Source organism: Bactrocera latifrons, unplaced genomic scaffold (genome assembly GCF_001853355.1).
Source record: "Bactrocera latifrons isolate USDA-ARS-PBARC rearing strain unplaced genomic scaffold, ASM185335v1 scaffold_342, whole genome shotgun sequence".
Classification (NCBI taxonomy): domain Eukaryota; kingdom Metazoa; phylum Arthropoda; class Insecta; order Diptera; family Tephritidae; genus Bactrocera; species Bactrocera latifrons.
Window position 1 is genome coordinate 146856 of NW_017536982.1, and position 14990 is coordinate 161845.

The window sequence follows — 14990 nt, forward strand, 5'->3', positions numbered from 1 at the left end:
TCATTGAATAATACAGAAGTATCGGAAACTTCTTCGATAACTTCTTTATCAAAAGTAATAGTGAAAAAAAAGTAACAATTGAGATTAATAAAAAGCAGCTMCTGAGATCATATATTGGTCTAGTCACCGAAGATTCTATTCCGTTTAATGTGCTAAATTCGGTGAATATGAAAAATATTTTGAATCCTATTTGCGAAGGACTTTTTGCTGCAGACGGAAAACAAATATGTTTGAATGCTGCAAACTCCAAGAAGAATTTACTGATCGTTGCTAACAATAGTCGAAACGACATAATAGCAGAAGTGAAAAATAGACTGTTATCGTTAAAAATAGACAGTGCTACGCGGTTATGCCGAGACATTTTTGGTATTAGTGCGCAATTTATAACAAATGGGCTGATAAAATCACGCGTTCTAAGAATGGTAGAATTGAAGGGTGCTAGATCGAGTACTAGCAAAAACCTAGCCATGGAAATTATAAAAGCCATAAAAAAATACGGCATTACTTTAATACAAATAGTGTCAGTTACATCGGATAATGGCGCAAATATGGTTAAAGCAACTAAAATATTATCTTTTGTTTCACAAGAAGAATTGGAAGAAAATGAAGCAGATTGCGCGAATGACGAGTATCTTTAACAAATCGAACTTGTTGAGGAAATGACAGATATGCTATTGGGCGATATTCAAGTATGCCGTAGCGCTGCACATACTGCACAGCTTTGTGCGCTCGACGTAACAAAATCCTCAGCTATAACAACAAATGGATATCGAGCTATATTTGAATTAAAGCAATTAAAGATGCCTCAAGTAGATTGCCCTACAAGATGGGGATCGACCTTTGTTAATTGTGGAAAATTTGAAGGCAGCAAAAGACGTTCTAAAAGAAATCGAATCCGTTAAATATAAGACCGAAGATGAAAATTTCGAGTTAGATAGTTCCCTTTGGGAATTCATTGAAAGCTATTGTCTTGTATTTAATCCATTACAAAAAAGCATAAAAATATGTCAAGAAGAACAATTACATTACGGCAACTTCTATGCAGCATGGCTCAAGTGCAAAATATGCACGGAAAATATTATTAAAGATACGAATCACCCACTAGTTAAAACAATCGGCGATATGATTTTGCAGTCCTTCGAAAAAAGAACAAACACGTTAATGCACACACACAGTTTAATGCTTGCTTGTATTTAGATCCTCGGTTCCATCACACCTTAACGGTAAAACAAAAAATCGAAGCAAGACAATATTTAAAAARAGTATGGGATAGAATTAATGAAATTAGCCCTGGTAACATCACGTGTTTGAGTCCAAATTCAAGTGTGCATCAATCCGGCAACCAATTTTGTGATATTGAAGAGAAATTATTAACCGAATATTTATCGCAAGGAATTGAAGCGAACGTAAATAATGCATCCGATGTCTATACAAAAATTGACAATCTGCAGCTTCCATTTTTAAGAAGTGACACAAATATTCTATCATTTTGGAACTAAAAGCAGTTCACTGATCCCGACTTGTACTCGTTAAGCAATGTGTGCTTTGCAATACCACCCACTCATGTATGTACTTACATATAAACGTAACATAATTTTTATTGTAACGTAAAACTGAACAAATGATTTTTTTTCATACTCTAGTACATATTTAATTTATCATGAATTTAATTTTTTTATTGAATGAACCAAATAAATTAATAAGTAAATGAAATAAGTTTTACTAAATTSAATAAAATTTTGCTTTTCTCCCCAAAACAGGTGACGATTGAACGCGCATTTTCCACCCTTAAACTAGTACTAACAGACTATAGGAATCGATTAAGTGAGGAAACACTGGAAAACATATTGCTAGTAWAGCTAAATCCAAACTTTCTGGAAGCTGCTATAGACAGTTTGCCACTTTTCCAAGACGTAGATGACGAACAAATTTAATTTTTTTATTTTTAAATGTTTATACCTACATATATCCTACATATATTGCGTTGTATATAAAATGTAAATACACTGAATTCAAATAAATAAAATACATATGTGACCTGGTCTACGGAAAGGGGGCTTAGGTGTCAAAAAATCCAAAAAATCAATTTTCACTTTTTAGTTGATTCGGATGGAAGATGAGATTTTTAACAGCTGTTTCCCAGAAAACTAGTTTTCGCACGTTAGCTCCGTTTTCGTAGACCAGGTCACATATATGTAAAACAAATACATATAGTTTTTCAATCACCATGAACAACACATCACTTATAGCTGCCAAAAAAGTACGCGAAACTAAAAACTGTCGAAGTGCTTAACAGTTGTAAAATGATCGAAAAAACTGTTTCGCGACTGCGACTGCTGACGACTTGCGAAGCAAATATAACGCTTTTGCTTTGGTTTGTGCAGCTGATCAAACACAAGCAAAGCAATGTGAAAAACTGCAAACCAATGACTGCCAAAAGTGCTGCGCATTTTCCTAATAATTGTTTTCTGCTTTTGCTTTGCTTGCCACTGCTGCTTTTTCTAAAGCATAAGCAAACGCAAAAGCGAAAAAAAAACTTATCGCAGTTTTTTAAACACTGTCTACAACCATTAGGATTTTTCTCGCGCAGATTTACTAGTGCTGAGAAAAGATACAGCACTTACGACAGGGAGCTGACTGCCGCATACCTAGCATTACGACATTTTCAACACATGGTCGAAGCTCGCCGTTGCCATATTTACACAGAACATAAGCCGCTAATATATATGTATATACGCATWTCAACAAAAGTTAGATCGAGCTTCTAATCGGCAAATACGTCAACTCGACTTCATAGCTCAGATCACCACCGACATTCGTCATGTAAGCGGCGAAGATAATGTAACAGCAGACCTGCTGTCACGAATAAACTCAGTTTCCACAGAAACTTTAAACTATCATAACTTGGCTGAGGACCAGTCCAAAGACGAAGARCTTCGAAATCTTTTAAATGGTAATATAAAACACTCTCTTAACCTACAAAATTTCGCTCTTCCTTTTAGTTCCAGAAGCTTATGCAGCGACACTTCAACTGGCCGTGTTCGTCCGTTCATAACCAAGAACTTTAGAGAAACGTTTTTACGGTCAACTCACTATCTTTCACACCCAGGTATTAAAGGGACTGCACGATTGGTGACTGAGCGATTTGTTTGACCTGGTGTCCAGCGAGATAGCAGAAATTTTGCTCGCTGCTGTTTGCAGTGTCAGCGGAATAAAACTACACGACACAACCGAAGTTTGTTTCAGCGTCAAAAATGTCCAACACTTCGTTTCGCGCACATCCATATCGACCTAGTCGGACCATTTCCACCATCCGAAGGAAACCGCTATTGTCTTACTATCTTGGATAGCTTCACACACTGGCCAGAAGCGCTACCTATACCAGATATAACAGCTCCAACTGTCGCCAAAGCACTACTAAATGGCTGGATTTCACGGCTTGGTGTACCTGTAACCATCACATCAGACTTAGGACGTCAATTCGAAAGCGCCTTTCAGCAATTACTGCAGCTATTGGGTACACGTCATTTTCGAACCACGCCTTACCATCCCCAAGCAAATGGTCTCGTCGAAAGATGGCATCGTACTTTAAAAGCAGCACTTCTATGCCATAACACTAGTCAGTGGACTTCATATTTACCACTTATTTTGTTGGGCTTGCGATCCACGTACAAAAACGACTTGGATGCAGCACCAGCCGATCTAGTTTATGGCGAGAACCTGCGACTACCTTCAGAATTTTTYATCGATAGCAAACCAACATACAGCGAAGCTGATATGGTCAAACAATTACGTTCATGTATGCGAGACCTGCGACCAGTTGACACCGCTTGGCACGCCAAACAAAAAGTATTCGTCCACTCCGGGTTAAAAGCCTACCAACAAGTTTTCATTCGAGATGATCTAGTGCAACCTACGCTATCGCCTCCATACAAAGGAGGAAAATTATTCAACGATTTCCGAAATATTTTTTAGTGGAAGTAAACAACAGCGTTATTAAAGTTTCATTAGATAGTTTAAAACCTGCTTTCATCGCCACTACGCAGAGTGTCTAGGAGGGGAGTATTGTGGCAACCTCGAATGATCAYTACGGCGTTAATTTAATCTTCGGCGCAGCACTCCTAAAATACAACTCTACCTAACTCCTAAAGGCAACGCTATCATATGTTTTTAATCCTTCATTCCTTTTATTATTATATTCTTACTAGTTCTTAAGTTATAACGAATAAGAAATAAATCCTTCTGCTATTGGACGTCAAGCATAACGCATCATCTTCACCTGTTCCCACATATATATCGCTCCATGCAAGAAATAATTGTTTCAGAAGAATAAACATTTATCTCCTAATACCCGTGACAGACATGTAGTAACAATACAATAGTAAGGGTATCATGGTATTTTGTTTATTTCGTTGATGACACACATGGCAATATAGTAAACTTAAATACTAGCTTTGCTTAATATGCATTAAATATTTCAAAAATTATGTAAACAATAAATACGTAGTTGTGGGTTATGGAAAAAATAAGTACTATTATTTAAAATAATATAAAATTAATATATTTTCATCGCCAAAAAACGATTTGGTTAAGACTCCCTAAAAACCTGACAAATAAGGCATCCATTTCATATTCATTAATTTTTTAAGTCATTTTGACGGAATATTTCGAAGAGCTTTTGTAAAAGCTTTTAGCACCTTTTTTTAGTAACGTTTACTGAAATACCACAATGAAACGTCATAGTATTGTTACCAGCAACTACATTGCTTATATGGTATTTTACTAGTATTTGGTGACCCATACTGTATTTGTACCATATATGGTATTTTTACTACATGTCTGTCACGTTTTCCTAAATTTTCAAACTTATAGAATAACATAAAAATAAACATGTGATATAGCGGCAYATAGACTTACAAAAAGGCAAAGGACGCACTTATCGCGTCTTTTTAAGCGCTCCTCAAATGAAGGGTTTATGGGAATCAACTGTAAAAAGCTTCAAATAAATTATGAAAAATTGTGAACATTAATCGAAGCAAGCAAAACAAAATTGCTACACGAACATTAACACGCATATGAAATACGTTTTAAACGAAAAAATATTGTTTACACACACGGGTAAATATTAGAACTCCATCACCAAATATTTCTACTGTAAACATGTATTCTGCGCACTCTCGGCTACTTTACCAGCTGCGCGCCAAAATATATTCAACGTTTATCGCAAATATGCATGTACGTGTAGTACTAGGGAAAATATTCGCCTATGGGCTCCAGAATTGTTAAATGAGCTAAGCATCAGTACATTTATCCCCACTCTACCCGCAAAAATTGGCGATCCATAACAATACTCACCACACTCCCACCATACACAGATACACCACTCAGGATAACACCACACATTATAACACCCCACATCCAAGAACAAAAAAATTAAAAAACTGATACACCGAATTGGCTTCGTGAACAAGCCAATTTAAGGGGCGTAATTTTGAAAAAAAAAAATCGTTTTTATAGAAAAATAGTGTAATTTTTTAATGCCAAAATGACAATTCTCAACCAATCAAAAAGATCGTAGGTCATTGTATAGTAAATATATTCAAAAATGCTCACTTTTAATTTGAAGTCGATCGGTCAATTTCTCGTTGAGTTATGACGCAATTTCGAAAAATGTCGTTTCGAGAAAAACGCGTTTAAAGTTTCAATTATATATGTTTGCACCCCCGGTCGCTTTTTAAACGCTGCCATCCAAAAACTATTCAAGATACGAACTTCCCGATTTCACAAGATATTTATGGAAATATAAGCTCTCTAAAAAGCAAACACGACAATTTTTTTTTTTTTTTTTTTTTTTTGAAAGTGTCACATTGGTACAGCCCGTTAATGCGTTCTATACTTCTTTCCAAAAAACAAAAACAATAAACACCGTTCCGTTTTTCGATAGCTTTTTCGAACCTTCAGCGATAACGCGCGACAATTTTTTTATATAGTATACATATGTATACTAACTAACTATTGTGTGAAGTGGTAAAAGAAATTAAGATAAAATAACTCTACTCTTTAAATACGCGTTTTGTTTTAATAAAGCGAATGTTATGTCTCCGCTACAATGAAATGAGTTCTATTTTAAAAAAATGGACTATAGAAATATTAATACATAGTTAGTGAATAATAACAGTTTAAAATTCGTTTTTAATGTTGTACACCTTTTTTGTGGACAACTGTAGATGTGTACATATCTTTCGCTATCACAAAAAAACACCTATCCTGGACTGTATTTTTACATTGTTTTTAGAGGCATAGGTTTAGGGTAATTTCTCGAGTCAAAAAAGATACGAACTTACAAGTGAAGCTAGTAGAAGGGTTTTGAAAACATAGATTCTATCCACCACATTACAGAGGATCAGACTCGCCTCAAATAGAACAACTTGAAAAATTAAATTAAATAAAATTTAAAGAAAAAAATGTATATAATGTAGTGACAAAAATAATAATAAATAAAGTTTGAAGCTGAAAGTCGTAAAAATAAAATTTTTTTTCCAAGTTTAAAACAAATAGTCTTAAAAACATTAATAATAAGACATCATGAATAACAAGTGAAGATTAGGTCGTTAATGGAGGGAGGGAAGGAGTTGATCCTGAGCGAATTTGGTTATAACAGCATCGAGGATACGTAGATTAAATTTCTTAGAGGGCGGAGCGATTCCCATTTTTTCAAAATTTTCAAACCACAGTTGTCTCCTCTTACTACTACTTACTACTTACCTCCTCCCTATTCGACCACGGAACAAGTTTACCAATTTTCATTACGATATTTGAATTTTTACTAAAGTAGCATATATACACCCGGATTTCCACTCATCTCGCCACCCTGATCATTTATGTTCAGTGAATCTTCTGTTTTTTATATGTATTTCAAAAGATATACATTTAGCCATAAAGATGAGGAATCAAAGCATAATTCGACGTAAATTATCCAGCTTTATCCCACCTAGAACTGGTTGAAGAGGTGGACCCAATACTACAAGTATATTAAGAAGTATGAAACTGGGGGTTCAGAAGGTAGTTTCCTCTACTCGCTAGTATTTAGCTCGAAACTCTCTTCTGCACCAGAGGGAATTTCCATTATCTCGATTTTACCGTATTGTCGTCGGCCATTGTAATATATGATATGTGTTCTAAAGTCAACGCCTATCTGCTGGACTTTCTTCTTTATTACTGTAGTGACGATGAAGTACACAATAACGTTAAGTTCCCGACAGTGAACGACGACCGCAATTATTTCCAAAGTACAAAACCTTAACAAAATCCTCAAGTCATTAGACGGCAGCATCTGAGGAAAGGACAAAGAAACGGTGTTTGCAGGATGGTTATCAACTACGTAACCCTAGTATGGACACGTGGTTGCAGCAAGATACAGGTGAAAGAGATACAGAGATGTCAGAATAAAGCAAACTAGATCTCCGAAATATCAGCAATAGGCTGGTTARAATCCAGGTCAATTCCGATAACGTAGAACCGGCTGTTGTGGGAGTTCTCACCTTCACCCATTGCAGACAACGAGCCCGAGTTGCCGCGAGAAACGAGAATAGAACCTAACACATCAAACATATGTCCAGCGTGCAATGAATCCCCTCATGACACTAGCCACCTCTTTGCATGCGCTGCTAACCTTTCACATCCTTACCATCCTAACGGGGATTAGGTACCCGTTAAAACAACTAAATTTCGGCTACCTAACAAGTTCGACTCGATAAGTTATACAAGTAGGTTCAGTCTGTCATCAACACCCGGATCTATCCCCTCGTCCAATCTTCACCACGTTGCAACTCTTAGTTCCTCGCAGTCTTTTGTGCAAGTCGTTTCCCAACATGCTCCGGGCTGCGCACTACGCGAGAGTAGCGTGTATCGTACGTTGCCCCATGCAGTAGAAGTATGTCTCGGAAAACCCTATACTGTCGCCAAACGACAACCGCATCGCTGGTTCTAGACACCCGCGTCAGGAGTCCACGAGTTGTGCGGGTTTTAATGTAAAACGTACGGATCGCGGGCGAAATAATGACTACACAACACAGTGCTTATCCTCTTATCTAAATCAACGTAGAAAGTAGAGATACTACCTTAAAATATCTGGGTATAGTTATCCGGTCAGGTAATGTCAAGATCGAAATAATTAAAATATACGACATAAAATGTCGATCAAGAGAATATCACTCGGACATGGGAGCGCTGCTTCGTGGTGGTACCATTTGGTATTACGCGACTTTACCGCGGATTATATTACACCGTACTACTCACTCATAAGGACGTAATACAAGGTGCGTTGCATAGTAAACAGGACTTATAATAACAAAACAAATAGTTTTTTCGGTAAAATAAATTTATTTTATTCAAAATAGTCTCCTTCTGGTTCAATACAGCTTTTTGCTCGGTCTAAAAGCATGTCGAACGAGTGGGCAAATGCATTAGAAAAGGAAGAAGCCGCACGGTGCCATATCAGGTGAATACGGGGAGTAGTTAATGGTTAAAATGTAAGTTTTGGTGAAATAATCGTCCTTCGAATGTTGGATTCTGAGCAATTTTTGGTATTCAGTCAATTTGTGCTAAACAAACGTGCACACATCTTTCGTAAGCCCAAATGTACGGTCAATATGCTATAAGTCGATGTTTTGGAGATGTTCAATTCCATTTCCATGAATTTCAATGATGATTTCGGTTGATTTTTGATGAATTCACGCACAGTTTCAATGGAGTTTCCGGTGATCACGGATTTAGATTGGCCCACATGTTGATTATCATTTATGTCCTTACGACCACTTCGTAAACGTTGAAACCACTCGGTAAAAGTTTTACCAATTTTAAAACAAAATAGAATTTTGGCTCTTTGTTTGTAGCTCATTTTCGCACCGATAACACAAACATACTGACACTTAAAACGCAATATCTTCACTACCAATCAATGAAATGTCATGAAATTCTTACTGGACAATCGATCAAGATAGCAGATTCTAACGCACGAGTTGACATATAGATAGCGCCACCGGGTAGCGTTGGATTTAAAAACTCCTGTTTACTTTGCAACGCACCTTATAGTTGAGAAGTCAATTTCGCAAAGTGATCACAACTGCTTCGGCTCACTTCCCCGACCATTGCCCCAATTTCCAAACCGAAGCAGCTGTTTTAACAGCGAACTCGAAACCTTACACCTTGCCGATCCCTTCGTAGATTGCATAAGAGATGTCAATTTTGAGATCCAACAATTGGTAAACGATCACAAAAGAGGAAATGGATGCAACACCTGAACTCCTGTAACCACTCTACCTGTGTGAGTAAGCTGCTTTACTGTCAAGGCCTTGTTCAATCCAAAGGGACATGACAATAGGACTGGATTTGAATGTAGCAGCGGTGCATCGTAGGTAACGCTAACTGAGCTCCGCCTTCTCGGGCGGAAGGACTAAAGATGTCTAGTCTTACTGTCTTAGGACTATTAAAGAGGCGTACCTTTAACGTCGTCGACTGCAGCGTTAACGTCTAGTCTATAGAAAAAAATAGTATAGGTCCTTCGCGTTGGCAGCATGGGGACACATAACTTGTGATCCGCTCCTTTTGTGTTAAACCTAACTAAGGTCGAGTTTTGGTGGAGACTTCTGGCATCAAGTAAAAATTGCTCAAATAGTAAAATGTTCAAGAAAAACGGTGTACAATGCCATCAAAAATGTTAACGAGTGATCCAAATTTGTTAAAACAAAACAAAGTTCGTAAGGCTCCCCCTCGCAAAGCAACACTCCGCGAGGATAAAATAATTCTTAGAAAGTGTAAATTCTTTGAAAGTGTAGTGATCCTTTCAAATCCTCACGCGCGATTATGGTCGAAGTCAATGCAGAATTGGACTTAAACGTGTCAAGTAGACTAGTACGAAGACGTTTAAATGAAAATAATTTGTATGGACGTGTGAGCAGAAAAAAAACCGTTATAGTCGAAAAAAATATTACAGCGAGTTTGTCATTCGCTCATAGCCATAGATCAAAAGATTTAAATTTTTGGAAAAGGAGACTTTTTACGGACGRAACTAAAATAAACCGGATTGGTCCTGATGGTAAAACATTTGTACACGTGAAAAAACCAAGAAGTCAATCCAAGGTACACCAAAAAAGACCGTAAAGTATGGGGGAGGAAATTTAAAAGTATGGGGGTCGTTTTCATGGCGTGGGGTTGGACCATTAGTAAAGATATAAGGGAATATGGATAAATTTGCATACCTTAATATACTGAGGAATACAATGGTCCCATATTCCTATGATATTATGCCTGTAAACTGGATCTTTATGCACGACAACGATCCCAAGCATACAGAAAATGTGGTAAAAAAAGACTGGCTTGCGCAAGAAAAAATTCCACTTCTCGATTGGCCAGCGCAAAGTCCTGATCTAAACCCGTTCGAGAACTTGTGGAATGATGTCAAAGAAAAAGTTGGGCAAAGAAAATTTAAAAATTGCGACGAACTTTGGGCAGGAGTACAGGAAGCGTGGAACTTTATTCCTTTGGACAGATGCCAAAGATTAATAGAGAGCTTTCCACGCAGATGTGAAGCGGTGATAACGAATAACGGTTATTCCACTAAGTATTAAACAAGTTAGATATAATATCAGAGAAATTTCACGCCTCGTGTTAATAATATTTTTTTTACTGATCTTTTAAAGTGCGTTAAATACTTATCCAAGCCAATTTTGACTTAAAAATGTAAACTGAACAGAACGTTGTATTTTTTATTATAGAAAACTAAGACATTTTGGACTACTTTAGTTATGAGTGAGGTAATAAATAGTTTTTTTTTTTACATTATAACGATTCTACTTTCCTTAAATAAAGCATTATTAAGTATCATATTTCACATTAAGAAAGTGCGCTAAATCTCTGTCCATAGCTGTACACGATCAAACCATCAAGTGATTGCTCCAGCTTGCTGCCGTAGTGTACACTTAAAAAAACGAAGTTCAAAATGCCGACCCATCAAAACACCGACAAAATTCAAAAATGCATCTAAATCAGAATACCGACAAATAAAAACACCGACAAACTAAAATGCCGACATATGAAAAATATTTTGCCGTGTCCGTATATTTACTTTGTGAAAAGCAAGTTGGCGAGTTCCCCTTTTATACCCAAGCTCAGAAAGAGAATTCTACTGATTAAGAGTTATGGTTTTGAATTACTCAACTAAAATTCAAAAACTTAACATTCGGATAATGATGTCTTCTACTTTGGGATCAAGGAATCATATTAACCATTTTTTTTATTAAATCTAGTAATTCATTTTAAATTTTTGTCTTCTTCGTATTTTGAATTATCGGAATTGCGTTATACACTCAATCCTAAGGCGTTAAAATTCCGAATGTCAATAATCCTAACATTTTAGGTGTAACATTCCATAGCCTGTGCTCCTTCATGTCTCATGCGATCGGTATAACTCAAGTCGCAAGACGGCAGCTATTAGGGAAAAAGACAAAGAAATRTGGTTCGAAACATTCAAGGCAATCTACCAGCCGGTCTTAAACTATCTTATATGTTCGCCTGAAAGTAGTGAAACACAGACCTGTCAAAACACCGGACTATTCGATTCCCTCCCGACAGCCGATTCTACGTACCGGAATTGACTCGGATTTCATCCGACCAAGAGCTGTTTTTTCGGCGATCTAACAAAAAAAACCGGACTATTATTGTTGTTGTTGTTGTTGTAACGGCAGAAATTCTGCCGAGTTGACAGTCCTTGGCCAGATAAAAATCCGGGTCCGTTCCGGTTTTCGTAGAACCGACTGTCGTGGGAACGACCGGACTATTATTGTCTCCTTACTTAATGAGGTATTGCACTGCCACTTAGGGTCCACTCTGCCCTCTCCTATATCACATATGGTCACCAAGGGCTAGCATCCTGAATAATTCCAGCTGCCTTCTGTGAGCTGTTCGGTTAGGAAACATAACAAACTCTTCTCGAAGCAGTTTCTGCTAAGATGTTTTCACAGAAACCATTCTTGAGATCGCCTGCTTAATGCGGAAAAGCATCTTAGGAACATCAAGAGGTCCTTCCTTCACTGCGTTAACAATATTTAACAGTTCACCGATCAGACTTCGGACGCAACTATTAACACACATCGAATTGGGACAGCAATAACATTCCTTCTCAATGAATGACTTACTTGGAGTCTGTACTATACCTTGCAAACGACGATGACGTTTTGGATATTGTATTGGACCCCGACTTTCCATATAGAAACATGCAGCATGCAACGAGTCCTCACATGACTCTAACCACCCCTTTCCATGCCCAACGAATCCCATTCTTTTAACACGGTCCGACGTCGTCGAAATAGCACGTTTCCTGGGTCTACCGTTAATGACTTTAATGACAATCTACCTGAATCTTACCACCTAAGTCGGGATAAGACAACCGTTACAACAACAGCAAGGAAAAGGACAGAGACGTAATTCGATAGTCTTATCATCGAATATCTCCCATTTCCCCAGTAATGAAGACACTAGAGTTCCTTTTACTCCTTATCTTTATTCACCACCTTAACTTAACAGACCGTCAACAACCCCACCACAGTATTTAACGTTATAAATGCGCAGACATTTCGTAGCCGAAGGGGCTAACGCTCTTTTCCAATAAATTTTTCACAGCGACCAWAAGCATTAACTAATTAGGGCCTACTGATGTCTCCCATCGACACCTGTCCGGGAGAACTATATTACTTTTGCATATGCACTGAGCACGTTCCATTGGAAATTCAATAAACACACAATACTATGAATATTTAATAATTTGAAAAACGTACTTTTTTCTTTAAGAACATATAATAAAAGTAAAATATTGATAAATTGAAATGTGCATTAAGTAATTACAGATATTTGTACGTTAATTATAGTAACATAGCTCTAGCATAACTTTTACACGGTTCACAGGATGAAAAGTTTTTCCACCCTTCTGGTATTTTCTGAAATTAGTAGTGTCAATATATGAAAAATCATTATAGAAAAATAACTCATTATAAATCATCGAAAAAACGTTTATTGCAGCATCCTTTACAGATTTTTGGTCTGCCAATTTCTATAGCAAATATTTAATGTATAAAAACTTAATATACACTGATCATATGTTAAATTTTATGATTTTCTATGCAAATATTTTAAAAAGTAAAAGTTATCCTTCAGTTGTAGAATATATGTATATAAAATCGGCAGAACCCCTCTAATACCCTGAGGGGATAATATTATATTTCCCTGCACTTAAAGCCTTTATATTATGACCTTTAAATATGAATATCTTAAAAGCAATAAGTGTGCTATGCACACAGGTGGCAGAATGAATAAAAGCGATCGTATCAAATTATTTTAATAATAAAACGTATTTCAGTAAACATAGATTTTAATCAGTAGTCACAAATCGGTGGGAATTTTGATTTTCTTGGCTTAACATACCAGCATTTTAGCAAAGAAGTTTAGTTACGTGTTGTCCTTGTTTAGTTTTACGAGCTAAATTTTATACCTCTTGTTCATTTGGAAATTATGCATCCAAAATTGTTTATTAATCATTAATGTTTTCATTAAAAAAATAGTACAAGCCATTTTTTAAATAAAACATTTTGCACAGCGACTTCTGATTTACTCAATGGGTCTCTATTAATTCTACCAACAGTGTATATAATTTTATTATTAATATTCTCATTATTATTCTAAATTGCAAGTAAAATAGAAATTGTGTTTAAAAATAATATATAAAAGAAACATATTAAAAATCACATTTATTTAAAAATTAACTTACCAAAACTGTTTTGTTTTCTAGGCTTTTGGTTATTCCAGGAAACATGTTGACTCTCCTTTATATTGAAAGGGGGATATTGAAACTGCATTGAACTCTGGTGAGAATCTTATAATAGAATACAAGATTAGTTATTTGTATAGATAATATTTAAAAAAAACATACATGCATTTTCATCACCAGTAGATGATAAATTTTCATAGGAAGCTTCATCTACTTGCTGACTCCAGGGAATATTTCGTTCCTCTACATTTTTTGCTTTTTGACAAAAATTAAAAATTATATATATATACATGTACAAAAAATATTTTAGTATTTTATAATTAAACAAGCTAGTTCACAAGATGTAAAGTGACACTAAGTTTTTGCGAATTTAGGTGTTTTACCAGTATTTCCAGGTGCTTTCATCTAGAATATAAAAATGTTTACCAAAAATTATATATTTTAACATTAGTAAACATTTTTGAACAGAATTTAATTCGAGGTATACCTGCTCCGAAACGCTTGTAGACATTTGCCGTAAACTTTTGTATTGTACTTTTCTGGGGTGAAAAAAGAACGATATATCGACCGGATATCGAAATAATACTTTTGTTTACCTCTTAAAAATAATATATATGAACACGGCAACACACAAATTAACTTATAGAATAACTTATTTAAGTTGGCAGTCAAACACTTGATATCTAAAGTTGTATATTTTTATTTTAMAGGACAATTGCAAAAACCGATAAGCGAACGAAAAGCGACACAGACACCAACAAAGAACACACGATTCGACGCATAAACTTCAGATATGTTTCATTCCCAAATAACATATTTGGTCTTCAAAATTTAACGCATCTCTAATAGGTCTGTTAAATGATTAAGTCAATGGCCTACAGCAATCTTGCCAAGTTCCCTCAAAATAATACTACATTTACACACACTAAAATTAAAAATTTTGTTTTTATGTTTCAACATATGTGGCAACCGGTATAAACAATATTTCTATATTCTTGTATCATGTTACACATATGCACAAACATTAAAAATCACGCGATAACATATTTTTTATAAAAATTGCAATTTATTCTTCTTTGAATTTTTCAACAAAATCTATGGACATGGGGAATTTTTGGCAGTTATTTGGCGCTGCCGTTATTATTTAGGAGCGGTAATTAATATATAATTC

The 14990-nt window shown here is 35.9% G+C and overlaps 1 protein-coding gene across 1 annotated transcript in view; it reads right to left on the bottom strand.

The window, feature by feature from the left end:
* LOC108971447 (YTH domain-containing family protein 1) overlaps window positions 1-14623 on the bottom strand; it is a 69349-nt gene extending 54726 nt beyond the window's left edge. The window contains exons 1-5 of the mRNA XM_018937502.1: window positions 14416-14623; window positions 14307-14358; window positions 14203-14224; window positions 13982-14074; window positions 13820-13924 (exon numbers count right to left, since the gene is read on the bottom strand). Of these exons, the coding sequence (XP_018793047.1) occupies window positions 13820-13924; window positions 13982-14074; window positions 14203-14224; window positions 14307-14330 (244 nt within the window). The 5' untranslated portion in view covers window positions 14331-14358; window positions 14416-14623. The remainder of the gene's footprint in view (window positions 1-13819; window positions 13925-13981; window positions 14075-14202; window positions 14225-14306; window positions 14359-14415) is intronic.
* Between the last annotated feature and the right edge of the window lie 367 nt (window positions 14624-14990).